The sequence below is a fragment of the Cibotium barometz genome, chromosome 51, assembly GCF_041138505.1.
Source record: "Cibotium barometz isolate CiBa-2024 chromosome 51, ASM4113850v1, whole genome shotgun sequence".
Lineage (NCBI taxonomy): Eukaryota > Viridiplantae > Streptophyta > Polypodiopsida > Cyatheales > Cibotiaceae > Cibotium > Cibotium barometz.
The window spans coordinates 9,223,458-9,237,042 of record NC_141096.1 but is presented as its reverse complement, the minus strand read 5'-3'; the positions used below and the strand labels follow the sequence as shown (position 1 = coordinate 9,237,042).

Below are 13,585 nucleotides of genomic sequence, written 5' to 3'. Positions count from 1 at the left end.
GGTTTAAGCCAATCTTAATCACCTCATACAAATTTAAAACAATGCTTTAGAACTAAAAAGTTCAACCCAATTGGAGCACACAATTGAAGGCCCTCCTCAAAATTATCGAAATATCGAAGCTGATATGCCCATTAAATTCACAGGTAAATAGTGGATTCAAACCATTTTCAAAGTGCTGAGGCTGCTCACTGTCCAAAGTGCATAGAGACATGAAATGCCAACAGCCCATTTAAGGGTAAATATTGAATATCTAAGCTGCCTACAGCCCACATTGTATAGAGACATGCTATCCACATCAAAATCACAAGTACTGTGACATGTCCCATATAAAAGCTGCCCGTGCTATCCTGCACATTAATTCACATGTAATAGCAACAACCCACATAGGGGTACATTGATATATTAAAGCTGCCCAGTGCCCACACTGCAAAATGGCAACCCCAACATAATAAATATATAAGAAGCTCTTTTTTTTTGGGGCTTATGCTACTCTATGAGATTGAATTGTGTTTCCTTCTGATCACTTTTGTTGTTGTGCTGTCTACTATTTCTATCTTGGAAGGAACACTACTTACAGAGCTCCCTGAGCTTTTGGATATGTCAGAGTCCTTGCTGCCTGCAGAAGAGCTGTGCTTGACAGACACAAGCCTGCGGAGGATCCTCTTTGAGTTGGAAAGCAGATTCTTGGCCTTTGAATGCTTCATCATGCATGCCTCCTGCTGCTGGATGCTGCTTTTCTTCATCTCCACAGCTGCGATTTTCCTCTTCATCTCTGCTAGATCACCTTTGAGGGCATTGAAGTCATTGTGGACTGATCCCCACTCTTCTTCATGTGCATGTGCATTGGCCTGCACAATGCCATCTTCATTGTGGTCATCAGAAGAGCTCTCTACATGCGGTAACAGTGCCTTAATGTTGCCTGGTAAGTCATTCAGCAAGAACCCACCAGCCATTGCTGTCCTTACTTGCTCGAAGAAGAGCACCTGCACCACTACCCTTAGAGGTAGCCTCTCATTCTGTGCAGCATGCATGCAAGCATCCATTGATAGCTTCTTGCAATCCATCAGTTTGCAGAGCCTCTTCTTTTCACTCTTTGTGAGACCAGGGTGCTCCTGCAAAGCATAACAGCCACTGTCAAAAGAAGCCATATTACTAAGTTATCCAGAAGCAGGCCTGTCTGTTGATTGGATGGTTTCAGCAAGGTGATGGTGGTGGTGCTGATGACAAAACGGCGATGTAGTGATGGTGGTGTTGGTGATAGTGGTGATGGTGATGATGATGAGAATGGTGATGGTGGTGGTGGTCATGGTGACAATGATGTTGATGAGTCTTTTAATGTCATAGCCAATATGATCCATATAATGGCACCGAAGTATAGGGAATGGGACTTGAACCTAGGACCTCTTCATTAAGAATCCCATGCATAAACTGCTGTACAGCCAAATGAGCCAAAACAAAAAGTTCAATTTATATTCTTTGAGGCACCTACTTAATGATGACAAAAAGTTTAACCAGATTTGGATATTTAATCATCATACTGCAAATGCTATCCCGTGTCAAAAAACCCTAAGACTAAGACAATCCTTGTAAAATTTTTACCCCAGCAATAGACTTTTAACCAGCAGAAATCATCTGAGAGAAATTTTCTGTTGTAGACAACAACACTTCAAGGCAGCATGGTTATATTACCTTCAAATATATGTCAATGGATCTATACAGACCATCATGTACAGGACGTGCACACTCCGGGATGGTCTCTGCAAGAGTGATGAACTTAGCCAAAGGCAAGTTTGCATCGCGGGCTATCTCGGCCAAGTATCCATCAATGAGCTTTGCAACTCGAAGTTTTGAGGCATGTGTGGCAGCAGATCCATGATTTTCCATGCACTCAAACTGATCTGCTGACCGAGACCTGGGCTTCTCATAGTCTCTGTGCCCTTTGGTACTCATGGGGCTGCATGAAGGGCTGTGATCTTGCAACATGAAATGCTCCACTATGTGTTGCACGAGATCAACATCATAGAGAGCATCATTTGCATAGGATAGAGAGGGGATGAGGATGTCGTTGAGTGAGGCCTCCTCTAGCTGCAAGCCTATCCTTCTTGCAAGCTCCATTTTCGAGGATGTTTCTGCACCTAAGATGGTGGCTGCCTTGAGCAACCTCAACATGAAGCTACAAGAACATGAGCCCTTCTGACTTGGCAAAAGACCGACAATCGTCTCCAAGAGCACCTTGTGCTTGGCTGCAGTACTTTCCATATGATGATTAGAAGAATGCTTTGTGTTCCCACCTCTACCACCACCACTTTCTGCTGCTATATTGTGATCTTTAGACACTCCTGGCAACCACCTGTATGCATAAACCCTTAATGCCTCACCAATCAACTGGTGAGACATTCTTCCTTTGGATTTGATGGCCACCATTACCCTATAATAGAAATCAATGTCCAAATCACATATGTCTTCCACCCACCAGTCTTTGGGGACGAAGCTATGCCGATGATGATTCCGGATGCCATTCCATGGGGGGCTGCTGTTTCCACATGGAGTGACCCCATTCTTTGGGTGTTTCCTAGTGTAAGTGAACGACCAGTCTACCTTTGAAGGATCCACTGATGTCTTAGATGCTATGGAGTCAATGCATCGGCTCACCATCTTCAAATCTTGTGACCATGGCAGCAATGACTTCGTGGTCTTCAATGCAATGATGGAGTCCTTCCAGCTCTTGAAGATGCTTGAGCTCAGGAAGACCTCGAGCTTGAAGATGAGGTTTCCTTTCTCGATGCTCTCGGTCATTCCGAGGTAATCTGCCGCGTACCGGACGCTTATGACATTGTATGCATTGAGTGTGATGGTGATGCCATAACAGAACTTGGCACAGAGCTTAAAAGCTTCCACACCTCCGGGGATGTCCTTGATTCTGACAACATCATCGCAGGCGTCGGCCACTAGCCTTTGCAGTCTACCACATTTTGATAGCAGAGGAAACTGCAAAGGATGAGGAGAACAAATACATAAATGCAACCATGCAAGCTCCACTGATAATGTTAAGCATAGAATTGAGGTCTGTGGTAATACACACCTTATGCAAGTGGAATATGGTGTCCTCCACTTGAAGTATTACATCACTTGCAAGCTCAGTAGATAATGTCCTGGTAACGCATGCACAATCCCACATAACTCAGCAACTATACATGAATGATACTGCTAATGATATTTTTATATAAAAATTACTGTTGCTTGAGGGAAAATACTCACGTAGTGTTGCTGCTGGTTTGGAAGATGTCAGGCTTGGAGCCTAGTTTCATATACTTCATTGTAAATACTGTTGTGGTAAAGAGAAATTAGGGATGGATGATTAGCCGGATCTCAGAGTAATGGCCACGTAATTACTCCATAATCAATTGCTCCGGAACAGGAAGATTACCCACCCATCTCACTGATGCAGTATATTAAGGAGAAAATTACCCACCCATCTCACTGATGCAGTATATTAAGGAGAAAATTACCCACTCATCTCTTTAATACAGTATCTAATTAAGGGCATATAATTACTTGGAAGAGGAAGATTACCCATCAATCTCACTAATACCAAGTGTATTAATGAGCGATTACTGACCCATCTCACTGACACCAGGTAATTTAAAGTAAACATGGGGAGATAATAAATTGACTTAATTCTCTTTGAAAATATAGCTTGCAATTGATAGGTAGCCAGTTATAGCTAGCAAAATACTGTAGCAGCATTGATGAGGTTTTGCTAGGAAGTTAGCAACCGGGTGGTGGTGGTGGTGATGGTAGTGCAGGTAGGTGGAAGAGTTTTTTCACAATTATGATCCCAGAGTGCAAAACAAGCAACAAACAATTGCCCCGGGCAACGAGAAAGCCAATTCTTCTCCTTAATCTTGCTTAGCGCTTAATCCTCTGTCATCACCATTGCTTGCTTTTCTCTCTACCTTCCTTCTCTGACCTTACTCCTCTCTAATCCTCACATAATCACCACGTCTAATCCTCTTAAATCTACAGTTAATTGGCCATGCTCTTGCCTTTTCCTCCTCTCTTATTTGCAATAATGCCCATTCTTTTGCCTTCTAATCCTCTCTAATTCAGAATTAATGTGCCTTTAGTCCCATCTATATGAGAATTAGTGGCCACGACAAGTCTACAACATGGGTGAGAAGTTAGAAAGCACCATCAACATTCTTTGATTCTCTCAGCAGTGTACAATTTGCACACTAATGCTTCACTTCAAAGCCTCTCTCTTTTCAGATAAGCACATTTCACTATGCTTTGCCTTTAATCCTCACAATCAATGGCCACCATCAACCATTGCTTTTCACACTAATGCTTCTTCTAGCTTGCTTTTTCTCTCAATTTCTAGGACAGCACTATGCTTGTAGGCCTTCAAGTCTCAAAATTAATGGCCCCCAATCAACCACTCAACCACATTAGATTCCATTAACAAAAGTGCTTTGCAAACACACTAAAATGCTTGTGTGGGTCTTCTCTTTCTTTCCAGGAAAGCAAATCTCACCATGGAGACAAGACAAGCGCCACTCCCACACTTTGACCAGCCCTCTCTCCTTGACATCAAGAAACACACCAACATCAACACTAAAAAAGAGGACTCAATATATATGAAGTTGAAAGAGATGTGTGTGTGTGTGTGTGTGTGTGAGAGAGAGAGAGAGAGAGAGAGAGAGAGAGAGAGTATGTGTGTGTGTGTGTGTGTGTGTGTGTGTGTGTGTGGGAGAGAGAGACTTAAGCCCTTAAAAGACCCTACACTAAATTGCCCACCTACTAAAACACACACAATAGAAACTCCCTTCACTTGAACAACCCACTTGGTTATGCTTTTTGCTTTTGGTGTTGAAATGAATTAACAAGCTCACAACCATTAAAGTGGTGTAATCCACAAGCCAAACAAAAGGGGGTTAGAATGTGTGTAAACTGAGTAATAGAGTGTGTAGTTAGTATAGCAGAGCACAATGTTGAAAGCCAAGGGCAAAAACCATTGGGTGGCAGACAAAGCTCTTGTGAGCATGTCTCCCCAAATAAACATGCCAAGCAAACCCAAATAAACAAGCCAAGAAAAGGCAAAAGTATTCAAAGAAAGGCAAGAAAGCAACATAAAAATGCTTGGAGTGAGGGGAGATGAACAAGCTAGAAAGAGTTACAAGCAATAGCAAAGAAAAAGGTGAATGAGGATCAATTAAGATGCATTTCTTAACCCTCATGTTTATAAAAAATTGATTTCGCCATTCAAGAGAGAATACAAAGTAGGACAAATTCCTTTTTTTTTTCAAAAAAAAGTACAAGTTAACTATTGTTGTTGTCCATTTTTCACAGAGCATTTGATTGCATAAATCAATGGGGTTTGTAATTCAAACCAATAGGCTTGCTATAATAGTTTTTAGGCCCTCTTGCAAAGTAACATAAGCCTTTGTGTTGAGTATGATATTGTGCATAAGCCTCTATAGTCAAAGACATAAGCCTCTATAGTCAAAGATAAAGTTTAAACTATTATTACGTTTATACATTCCTTATAGACGAAGTTTAAACAATTATTATGTTTCTACATAAAGAGGTGTAAGGAGGTGTAAGGAGGGAGCTAGGAAGTTTAAACTAATATTATGTTTCTACATAAAGAGGGGTAAGGAGGGGTTTTGCACCTCTTCAATAACTTTACTTTTGGATGATTCTTTTTTCTCGAGTGCTAGTCTCTAGAAAAAAAATAGCATTCTAGTATATTTTTATTGACTAAAATTAAAGAAATTCCAACAAGGATTTTTGTAGCCCTTATTCAAAGGAATGATTTTGATTTTTATTCTCGCTTGGTTGGAGATTTGAAAGTACACTACTCACACACACTAGATGCCATCGCTTGCACAGGGGGAGATTTGGACCCCTCACCTAGGGATTCTCAAACTCCTTCCTTACCAGTGCACACTAATACGCAATTGACAAAGGAATGAATTTTCATATTATGCAGTTATAAAATCGGTATTTAGTATCATTCAAGTTGTGAAGTTGCATTGTGAAAACCGACGGTTGATGTTAGAAGTTGTCCTTATTTTGATTGGTTGAAAAAAGGTATTTATGGAGTATGCACACTTGCCCACCCTACTGTGTGCACACACTCTCTCTTTTATTAGGCTTTCTCTTTCTCTCTATTTTTTTATGGTTTATTATAGAATTTAGACTCGAGAGTCTAAAAATAGACACAATTTGTCAAAGCAATATTTTTCCCTTCAATCTGAGGCTTACAAGAGAAGGGGGTATTGGCACGTGGCAAGAATGATGATAATGATAAATTAGGCAAGAGCAATGATATTGATCCTCTTGCTCTGTACTGGCTCCGGATCTGTGGGCTTGGCCCCCTTTGATCTTGTATATCCTTTCTATACTCCATTTAGGAGTTTTTTCTCATTAATTCTAATCTATGCCTCCCTTTATTAAAAAAAAACTCCATTTAGGAGTTTTTTCTCATTAATTCTAATTTATGCCTCCCTTTAAAAAAAGAAAGATGATAATGATAAATTATAATGCCCTCTCGACCATGAGGGAGACCATGCGCTTTGCTTTTTGTCATAGGAATACACAAAAATAACTGGTGTGTGCGTGTGTAGGCTGTTAGACTAGTGGAGAGAGATTATTAAAAGCCTAGACCTTAGGATTATTTATATTAGACGAGAAAAAGTGGGGGTCTATACCACAGACAGCGGCCACATGTTTGCGTTGATAGCCTCGAGAGCTCCAAAAGCAAGCATTGTCGGTAACATGCGTTGAAATCATGCGGCTGTAAAAGAAAATCCCAAGACCTAGAAGGATAATTAACACCCCCTTAATCTATTAAAACTTCATCAACTCTAGACAACGATTAACCCACCTTAATCCATGGAAACCTTCATAAGATCACATTTTCTTCTTGGAGAAATCACCCCTCTTTGAAAATGAGCTCTAGTGAGACTAGGTCTTTCTCTTAGAGTTTGGCATTTTACATGTGTGATGTAATATAGAAGATGCTTGGGCTTGATCACATGCAAGGAGTGTAAAGAAGATACACTCGCACATGCCGTGCCATTCACTAGCCGTGTGTAATGGCCATCTCGAGGACTAAGGAACGATGTTCTTGTAGCTCTTGGACCATATTAAACCACTACCACATGACATGGCATATGTGAGTTCATGTAGCTATCACTTCTTTGAAAACCTATGCATGATCTCCATGCGAAGTGTCACAAATAATAGGTCTATCATTTTTTAGCAAATATTTTGTAAGGGTACATAACAACTAGTTGGAGATTAATACCACTCTGACTCTACTGTGGTGTCACTTTGCAAGATCCCTTTTCAAGTTTTGTGTGGAATTTGGTTGTGGCCAACATTAACTGCAAAAATAGCTTGGTGTGCAAGCCCCTTGCTTTGGTCTTTTTGTACCTCTATGTGATATGATGCCTTTTTTTGTTGAAAGAATGAGATTTGATGATAACTATTATTGAGGGAGAAGGTTGAAGGCATAGTTTATGGCAAATTTTATTTTGTACCACTTCGTAGCTTATGAGGTTGTGATTGCTTTCATGGGCAAACCAACCTAGAAGTAGTTCCACCAAGTTGAAATGAAGAAGCCTAGGACGAAGAACATTTCCCATCAATGACCAACAATGTGGTCAATGTTCAGGTGAAGCGATAAGAAAGCCTAGGTTGACAAAGAACATTTCACATCAATAACCAACGTAATGTTCAGGTGAAGCAACCATTCAAGGGAAGGTGATTTTACAATTAAAGTGGCAAAGATTTAGCAATGATCCTTGAGCACGTGTTGAAACTCTAGTACATTGCTTCTTTCGAATAGGCTCATTAACCTATTTGGTCACAACTTATCCTAGAGGAGACATGGGTTCACTATAGACTCCCCTGTCTACATTTGAAAAAGACTATTGATCCTCCAAAATTCCTTGGAAGTTTGCTATTAATTTGTGGTCCATCAAATTAAAGCTCCCCCCCCCCATTCATCTCTATGGGGGGGGGTGGGTATGAAGGCATATGGGGGGGGGGGTATGAAGGCATATGGAGTGATGGGTAGGGAGGGGGCTAGAAGTTGGTTGGACAAGAAGGTAGAGAAAGGGTGCATGATGAATGGTTTGTGTAATGTGTGGAGAGAGGGTTAGTTTTGGAGGAAAGGTCATGAGGGTGGAAGGGAAGCGAGAGGGGGTCTAGTAATGAATGGCACACATTGCCTAGGCAGTGGTGTTTAAGTAAAGGAGAACCTATGGGTGGATGGAGTTCCCATAGACCTTACTTTAAGAAAGGCTTTTGTTTCATGCAACAAACTAGAATAGCTACACAATCTTTACAAAATTCTACTACTACTTCAAGGTGGTGGAAAGATAATGAGTTATCCACCATATTTTCTATGCCATGTTCAACCAAACCTTTATGGGAACCAACTAAGCATCATACATGCTCTTCACACATTGCCTTACTATGTATTCATGATTTAGAAACACTAATTTTATTATCAAATCATTCACTTGCTCATCAAATACAAAATTTATATTGTAGGCTATAATGCTATTTCCTACAAATGTTATAAACTTCTCTTCTTCAAATTGTTGCAAGATTTTAGACATGTTGATTGATATCGCCATGAAACACATTGCATTTGCACCCACATGAAACAAAGTGCATTGATATCTCCATGAAACAAAGTGATATGATGGTAGTCACTCCATCAAAGCTATCTATATAATCATATTTATAGGTTTGGAATTAATGATAGTCACTCACTCTAAGCTAAGGGTACCAAAGGTGAACCAAGGGGCACATTAAGCATATCGGGAGGACTTGTTTAAAAATTCCTCCTCTATTTGTAGATAATATAGCATAAATGAAAGAACCTTAAAGACTAGCTTCCAAGGTTAGTTGCATTCACCTCATCACATTGTAGATTTAGGTACATCATTCATGTACTAATTAAAGAAAAGAAAAGGAGAAACACACTCTCTTTCACCCCATTTTGCACAGTGAGGGAGAGGGGTGGGCAAGAATTGAACCCGCTTTTTGTACTAATTAAAGAAAAGAAAAGTAGAACTTACACACACTCTTTCACCCCATTTTGTACAGTGAGGGAGAGGGGTGGGCAAGAATTGAACCCAATGAAAGAAAAGAAAACGAGAAACACACACTTTTTCACCCCATTTTGTACAGTGAGGGAGAGGGGTGGGCAAGAATTGAACCCGCTTCCTATACTAATGAAAGAAAAGAAAAAGAGAAACACGCACTCTTTCACACCATTTTGTACAGTGAGAGAGAAAAGGTGGGCAAGAATTAAACCCATTTCTTATACTAAAGAAAGAAAAGAAGAGGAGAAACACATACTCTTTCACCCCATTTTGTACAGTGAAAAGGAGAAATACATACTCTTTCACCCCATTTTGTACAGTGAGGTTATTGAACCCACTTCCTATACTAATTAAATTCTTTCACCCTATTTTGGACAATGAGGTGGGCGGCGCCTTAACCACCCTGCTATTGTCCCCCCGCCCAAGTGTGTACTTTCGTGATATAGTGTAGGTGCATTATTGCAAGGAGTATATAAAACCTCCGAAGAACCGCTCCAGCGACTAAGTTCATTTGTTTTGTCCTTCAAACCGTTACATGCTCTCATTGCATTTGAGTCACAGATTAAAATACTCCCATCACTGTGTACAGTATGTACTACGGGAAGCAGCCGGTGGAGTGGGGTCGGCTGAAAGACCGGTAAAAGCTAGTGATGGGAGTGAGGGGTGACCGGTATACCTGCTCCTGCAAGGTCTAGGGAAGCGTAAGGAGCACGCAATGTAGAGGACCTAGTTGGCCAGGCCTATGGAGCAATAAGGCTGTTATGTGGGTACTGTGTTGTCACGAGAAGAATACTATACACAATGCGGTGCCGCCTTCTCTCTCTCTCTCTCTCTCTCTGTGTGTGTGTGTGTGTGTGTGTGTCTCTCTCTCTCCATCTCTCTCTCTCTCTCTCTCTGTGTCTCGCCAGTCGCCACCATGAGCTCTCTCTCTCTCTCTCTCTCTCTCTCTCTCTCTCCCCCCCCCCCCATGAGCTCCTTGTGCTTCATAATTGCGAGTGTTTTTCTTGGTCTGCTCAGAACAGACCTAGCTGGAGAGAAATGCAAGCCTTGCCTGCATGCCTTTCCCCCCAATTATACGAAACCCTTCGTTGAATATTGCACAGCTTTCGACTTCACTTCTTGTACTATCATCTTTGTAAGCATGGGCCCAAAAGCTTCCTCCCTCAACCCTTTTACACGTCCTCTCCTGGGCATTCATGACGACGCCTTCTCCTTCCAACCCTCGAGAAAAGATTCTTTAAAGCGTCATTGCTACACCAGGCCACAATAATCCACCTGAAGCGTAAGTACTAAGGAGTGGGACTTGAACCCATAATAATCCACCTCAAGTTCAAGTGCAAGGAGTGGGACTTGAACCCGAGATCTTCTATTCAAGAGAGAGGGGGGGTCCAACGCTATATCATGAGAGAGAAGAAACAATCCCAAGAGACCAAATATGATCTATCCTACCGAAGTGAGACTCGAACACAAGACTTGTTGAGAAAGAGAGAGAGATTCTTAACGAAAAGGCATACGTGTAAAAGAGAGAGTGAGAGCGAGAGATTGATTCCTAACAACGTACATATATAGCATGGAATCTGAAGGAATTACATATATATGGTGCCACATTTCCACCCCACCCCCACAAGAATATATGTTGCCACATCCAAAGGACAATATACAATGAATAATTAGCAATTGTCCTTCAAATGTTGCCACATTTGAAGGACAATGTATCATGAACAATCAGTCATTTTCCAAAATCATCGATGTTTTTCTTTCTCATCGTTGAATTTCTAAACATTTGGTGCATTTTCTTTCCTAAACATTGAGTGCTTTTCTAGTATTGTCCCCTTCTTTTCTTAAGCTTTTATGTTTGGTCGTACACATACTAAGAATCTGTAAAGAGATTGGGAATTTTGAGGAGTTTTAGACCCCTTAGTCTAAAATTTATATTTCTTTTCCATGAACTAATAATTGAAACTATGCTATACACAAGTGGCTCCCCTTCAAAGGCACTTGTGTGTATATGCACACACTCTAGTGGATGAGTTTACATCATTGGCCTACCTTGCGAGTCAATGCTTGTAAGTCCACTTTCAACGGACTTAAACTAAAGCATTACTTTTTAATTCCCTTGGCATACCATCAACAATATATGGTGCACCATTTTGAGAGGTGGACATTTCTCAACAAGATTGGAAGGCTATTTATTTGCATTACTGTGGACCGCTTAAAAAGCGGGTTTGATGATAGGTGTGAAATTTGGGCTGCTTGGAGATATTTCCTTGTCACAAAAAGTGGCCAATATAGTGTCCACAAGGAAATCATTTTGGTCTCCAAGGCTCTCACCCTCACAAAAAAGTCTTAGCACCCAAAAAGTACTCTAACATGCGCAATAGTGCGTTGACAACATCGTTCAATTATATTTTCATGTGGTATTGCCACCTTTTACCAAAATCATAGTCTAATATGTTTCTTATTACAAGGAAACAAAATAGGAAATTGTGAGAAGTTCCCTCCATTACTCTTTGATATGTTTTCATGCCAAAAAAAACATGTTGGTTCAAGGTTATAAAATCTTCGAGTAAGATTTTTTTATCTTGTAATTAAGCCATAAAAGTGACTTCAAGAGTGCCTTCACCAATTTGATTATTTAAAGCACTTGTCTTTTTCTATACTACGTGAAAATTTGAAGCATTAAAGTAGACTCATGTGCTAAGGCAATATGAAAATTTCAATGCTACTCTGCTTTCCTTTTAAAAAATGCTACTAGTTGAAATCAATGGTAATATTTAAAGGAAAATAAATTTTTTGTTTTGTGGAAAAAAGTTCACACCCCAATCCAGAACAATGTGGAGTGATAAGACCCTACAATAGATGAAGGATGGAATGGTAGAGTGATAAGACCCTACAATGTGGTAGAGTGATAAGACCCTACAATAGATGAAGGATGGAATGGTGTCCATATGCTTAGGCGACACTAAAATTAGTTGGACTAAATAGTTGTCCAACCAATAGGCGACACTAAAATTGGTTGGACTAAATAGTTGTCCTCATTAATGGCTAGGATTTGGAGAATCCAAAGGTTGGAACCTACCTTCCAACAAACTCTCCTTCAAAAAAACTATACAATTCCTTTCTCCATCCCATCTCTATCATGCACATTCCCAATCGTGGCCATGTTTCTCCTTGCCATGAAGATATCATGCACATTCCCAATCGCGGCCATGTTGCTCCTTATGCCTTGAAGATATCAAGGTGTTTAGTGATGCATGTATACTTCCTTGCATTTGCTTGCATGTTTTAGTTATTTTATTTACTAAATTGATATAGTTTAGCATACATTTGGGCATCTTTTTTGAGCTATCTCCATTGCCTATTGCTCAAGGTGGCTAGAAGCTTTGTAAATGCACACATGCTGCTACAAGGAGCCCATGCAACATCTTGATGGTTTTGAGAAATTATTACGAGTCCTCTGGTTTCCTTCAAAATCCCACATGCCATAGTAGAACGTAAAATTCTTTGCTTATAAGAAAAAAATAAACCACATTTTGATTTTTTACTATGTAACATGTAAAGCCTTGAAAAAAAACCATGTATGTCCACTTTCTAAGCTTTCTTCATCGTTAATTCTGATGCTAATGTTTTTAGCCTAAAGCTTCATAAAGGTGCCCATGGTGCTACAAAGAGCCCACAAAAGAAAGAAGTGGTAAGTGGAAGTTTGTGTATACCTTGAAAGTGCATTGGAAGGCTACATTGGAAGGCCATGTGCAAAGTTGCTTATGAAATTCGATGTCTATATGATTTTGGTAGTCTAGCTAGGGTTTTTTTACATTGCTTAAATGTGTTCTCTCTTCTTAAGCTATTTTCAATCCACATATTATTTTGGGTTTGCATTTGTTGCATCCAAGTATATGTTATTGGGTGGTTGCAAGATGAGGTTATCTAGTTTCATGTAGTGGGTGCCCTTGGCTTTAACCTGAAAACATGCATTTTTTCAAGAAGAATAGCCAATCTCTCCTAGTTAGCCAAGGAGTTTCACTTCAAGGTCTTCTAATGAAACATCATATGTAAAGTTGGGCACCTAAAACTATAATCTGATTGAATATCCAATAATTGCAAATCCCCTTTTCTTTGGGAACCAAAATTGTATACAGGCCCTGTTGGAGGTTTAGACAGGTAAACTGAATGTGAGTAAATTACCTATAACTTTTACATTATTACTCATATGATGTTCCCACTTTGCATATCACAAATAAAAATAACATTGAGCTTAACTTGATTTATCGAGTAATTTTTGATGTGTTCTACTATTTTCTATATTATTTAAAAGGCATTAGAGTTGTTGAAAAACATACTATTTTGTCCTCCCACCACATCTACCATTTAAAATGCTCAAATTGTATGGATCTAGTGATGATTAGATTGGGGAAGATTAGTAGAATGTGGGTATAAGGTAAAATTACAAATCTAACGGT

General features: G+C 40.0%; 1 protein-coding gene across 1 annotated transcript; it reads right to left on the bottom strand.

Annotated features, from left to right (window-relative positions):
- Positions 1-103: 103 nt before the first annotated feature.
- Positions 104-5,052, bottom strand: LOC147609302 (BTB/POZ domain-containing protein At1g67900-like). The gene is made up of 4 exons (XM_086787747.1): positions 3,259-5,052; positions 3,083-3,152; positions 1,690-2,988; positions 104-1,112 (listed from the first exon to the last, which is right to left on the bottom strand). Exons 1-4 carry the CDS (start codon positions 3,315-3,317, stop codon positions 492-494), a joined length of 2,049 nt encoding a protein of 682 aa, XP_086643873.1. The 5' UTR covers positions 3,318-5,052; the 3' UTR covers positions 104-491.
- Positions 5,053-13,585: the final 8,533 nt, after the last annotated feature.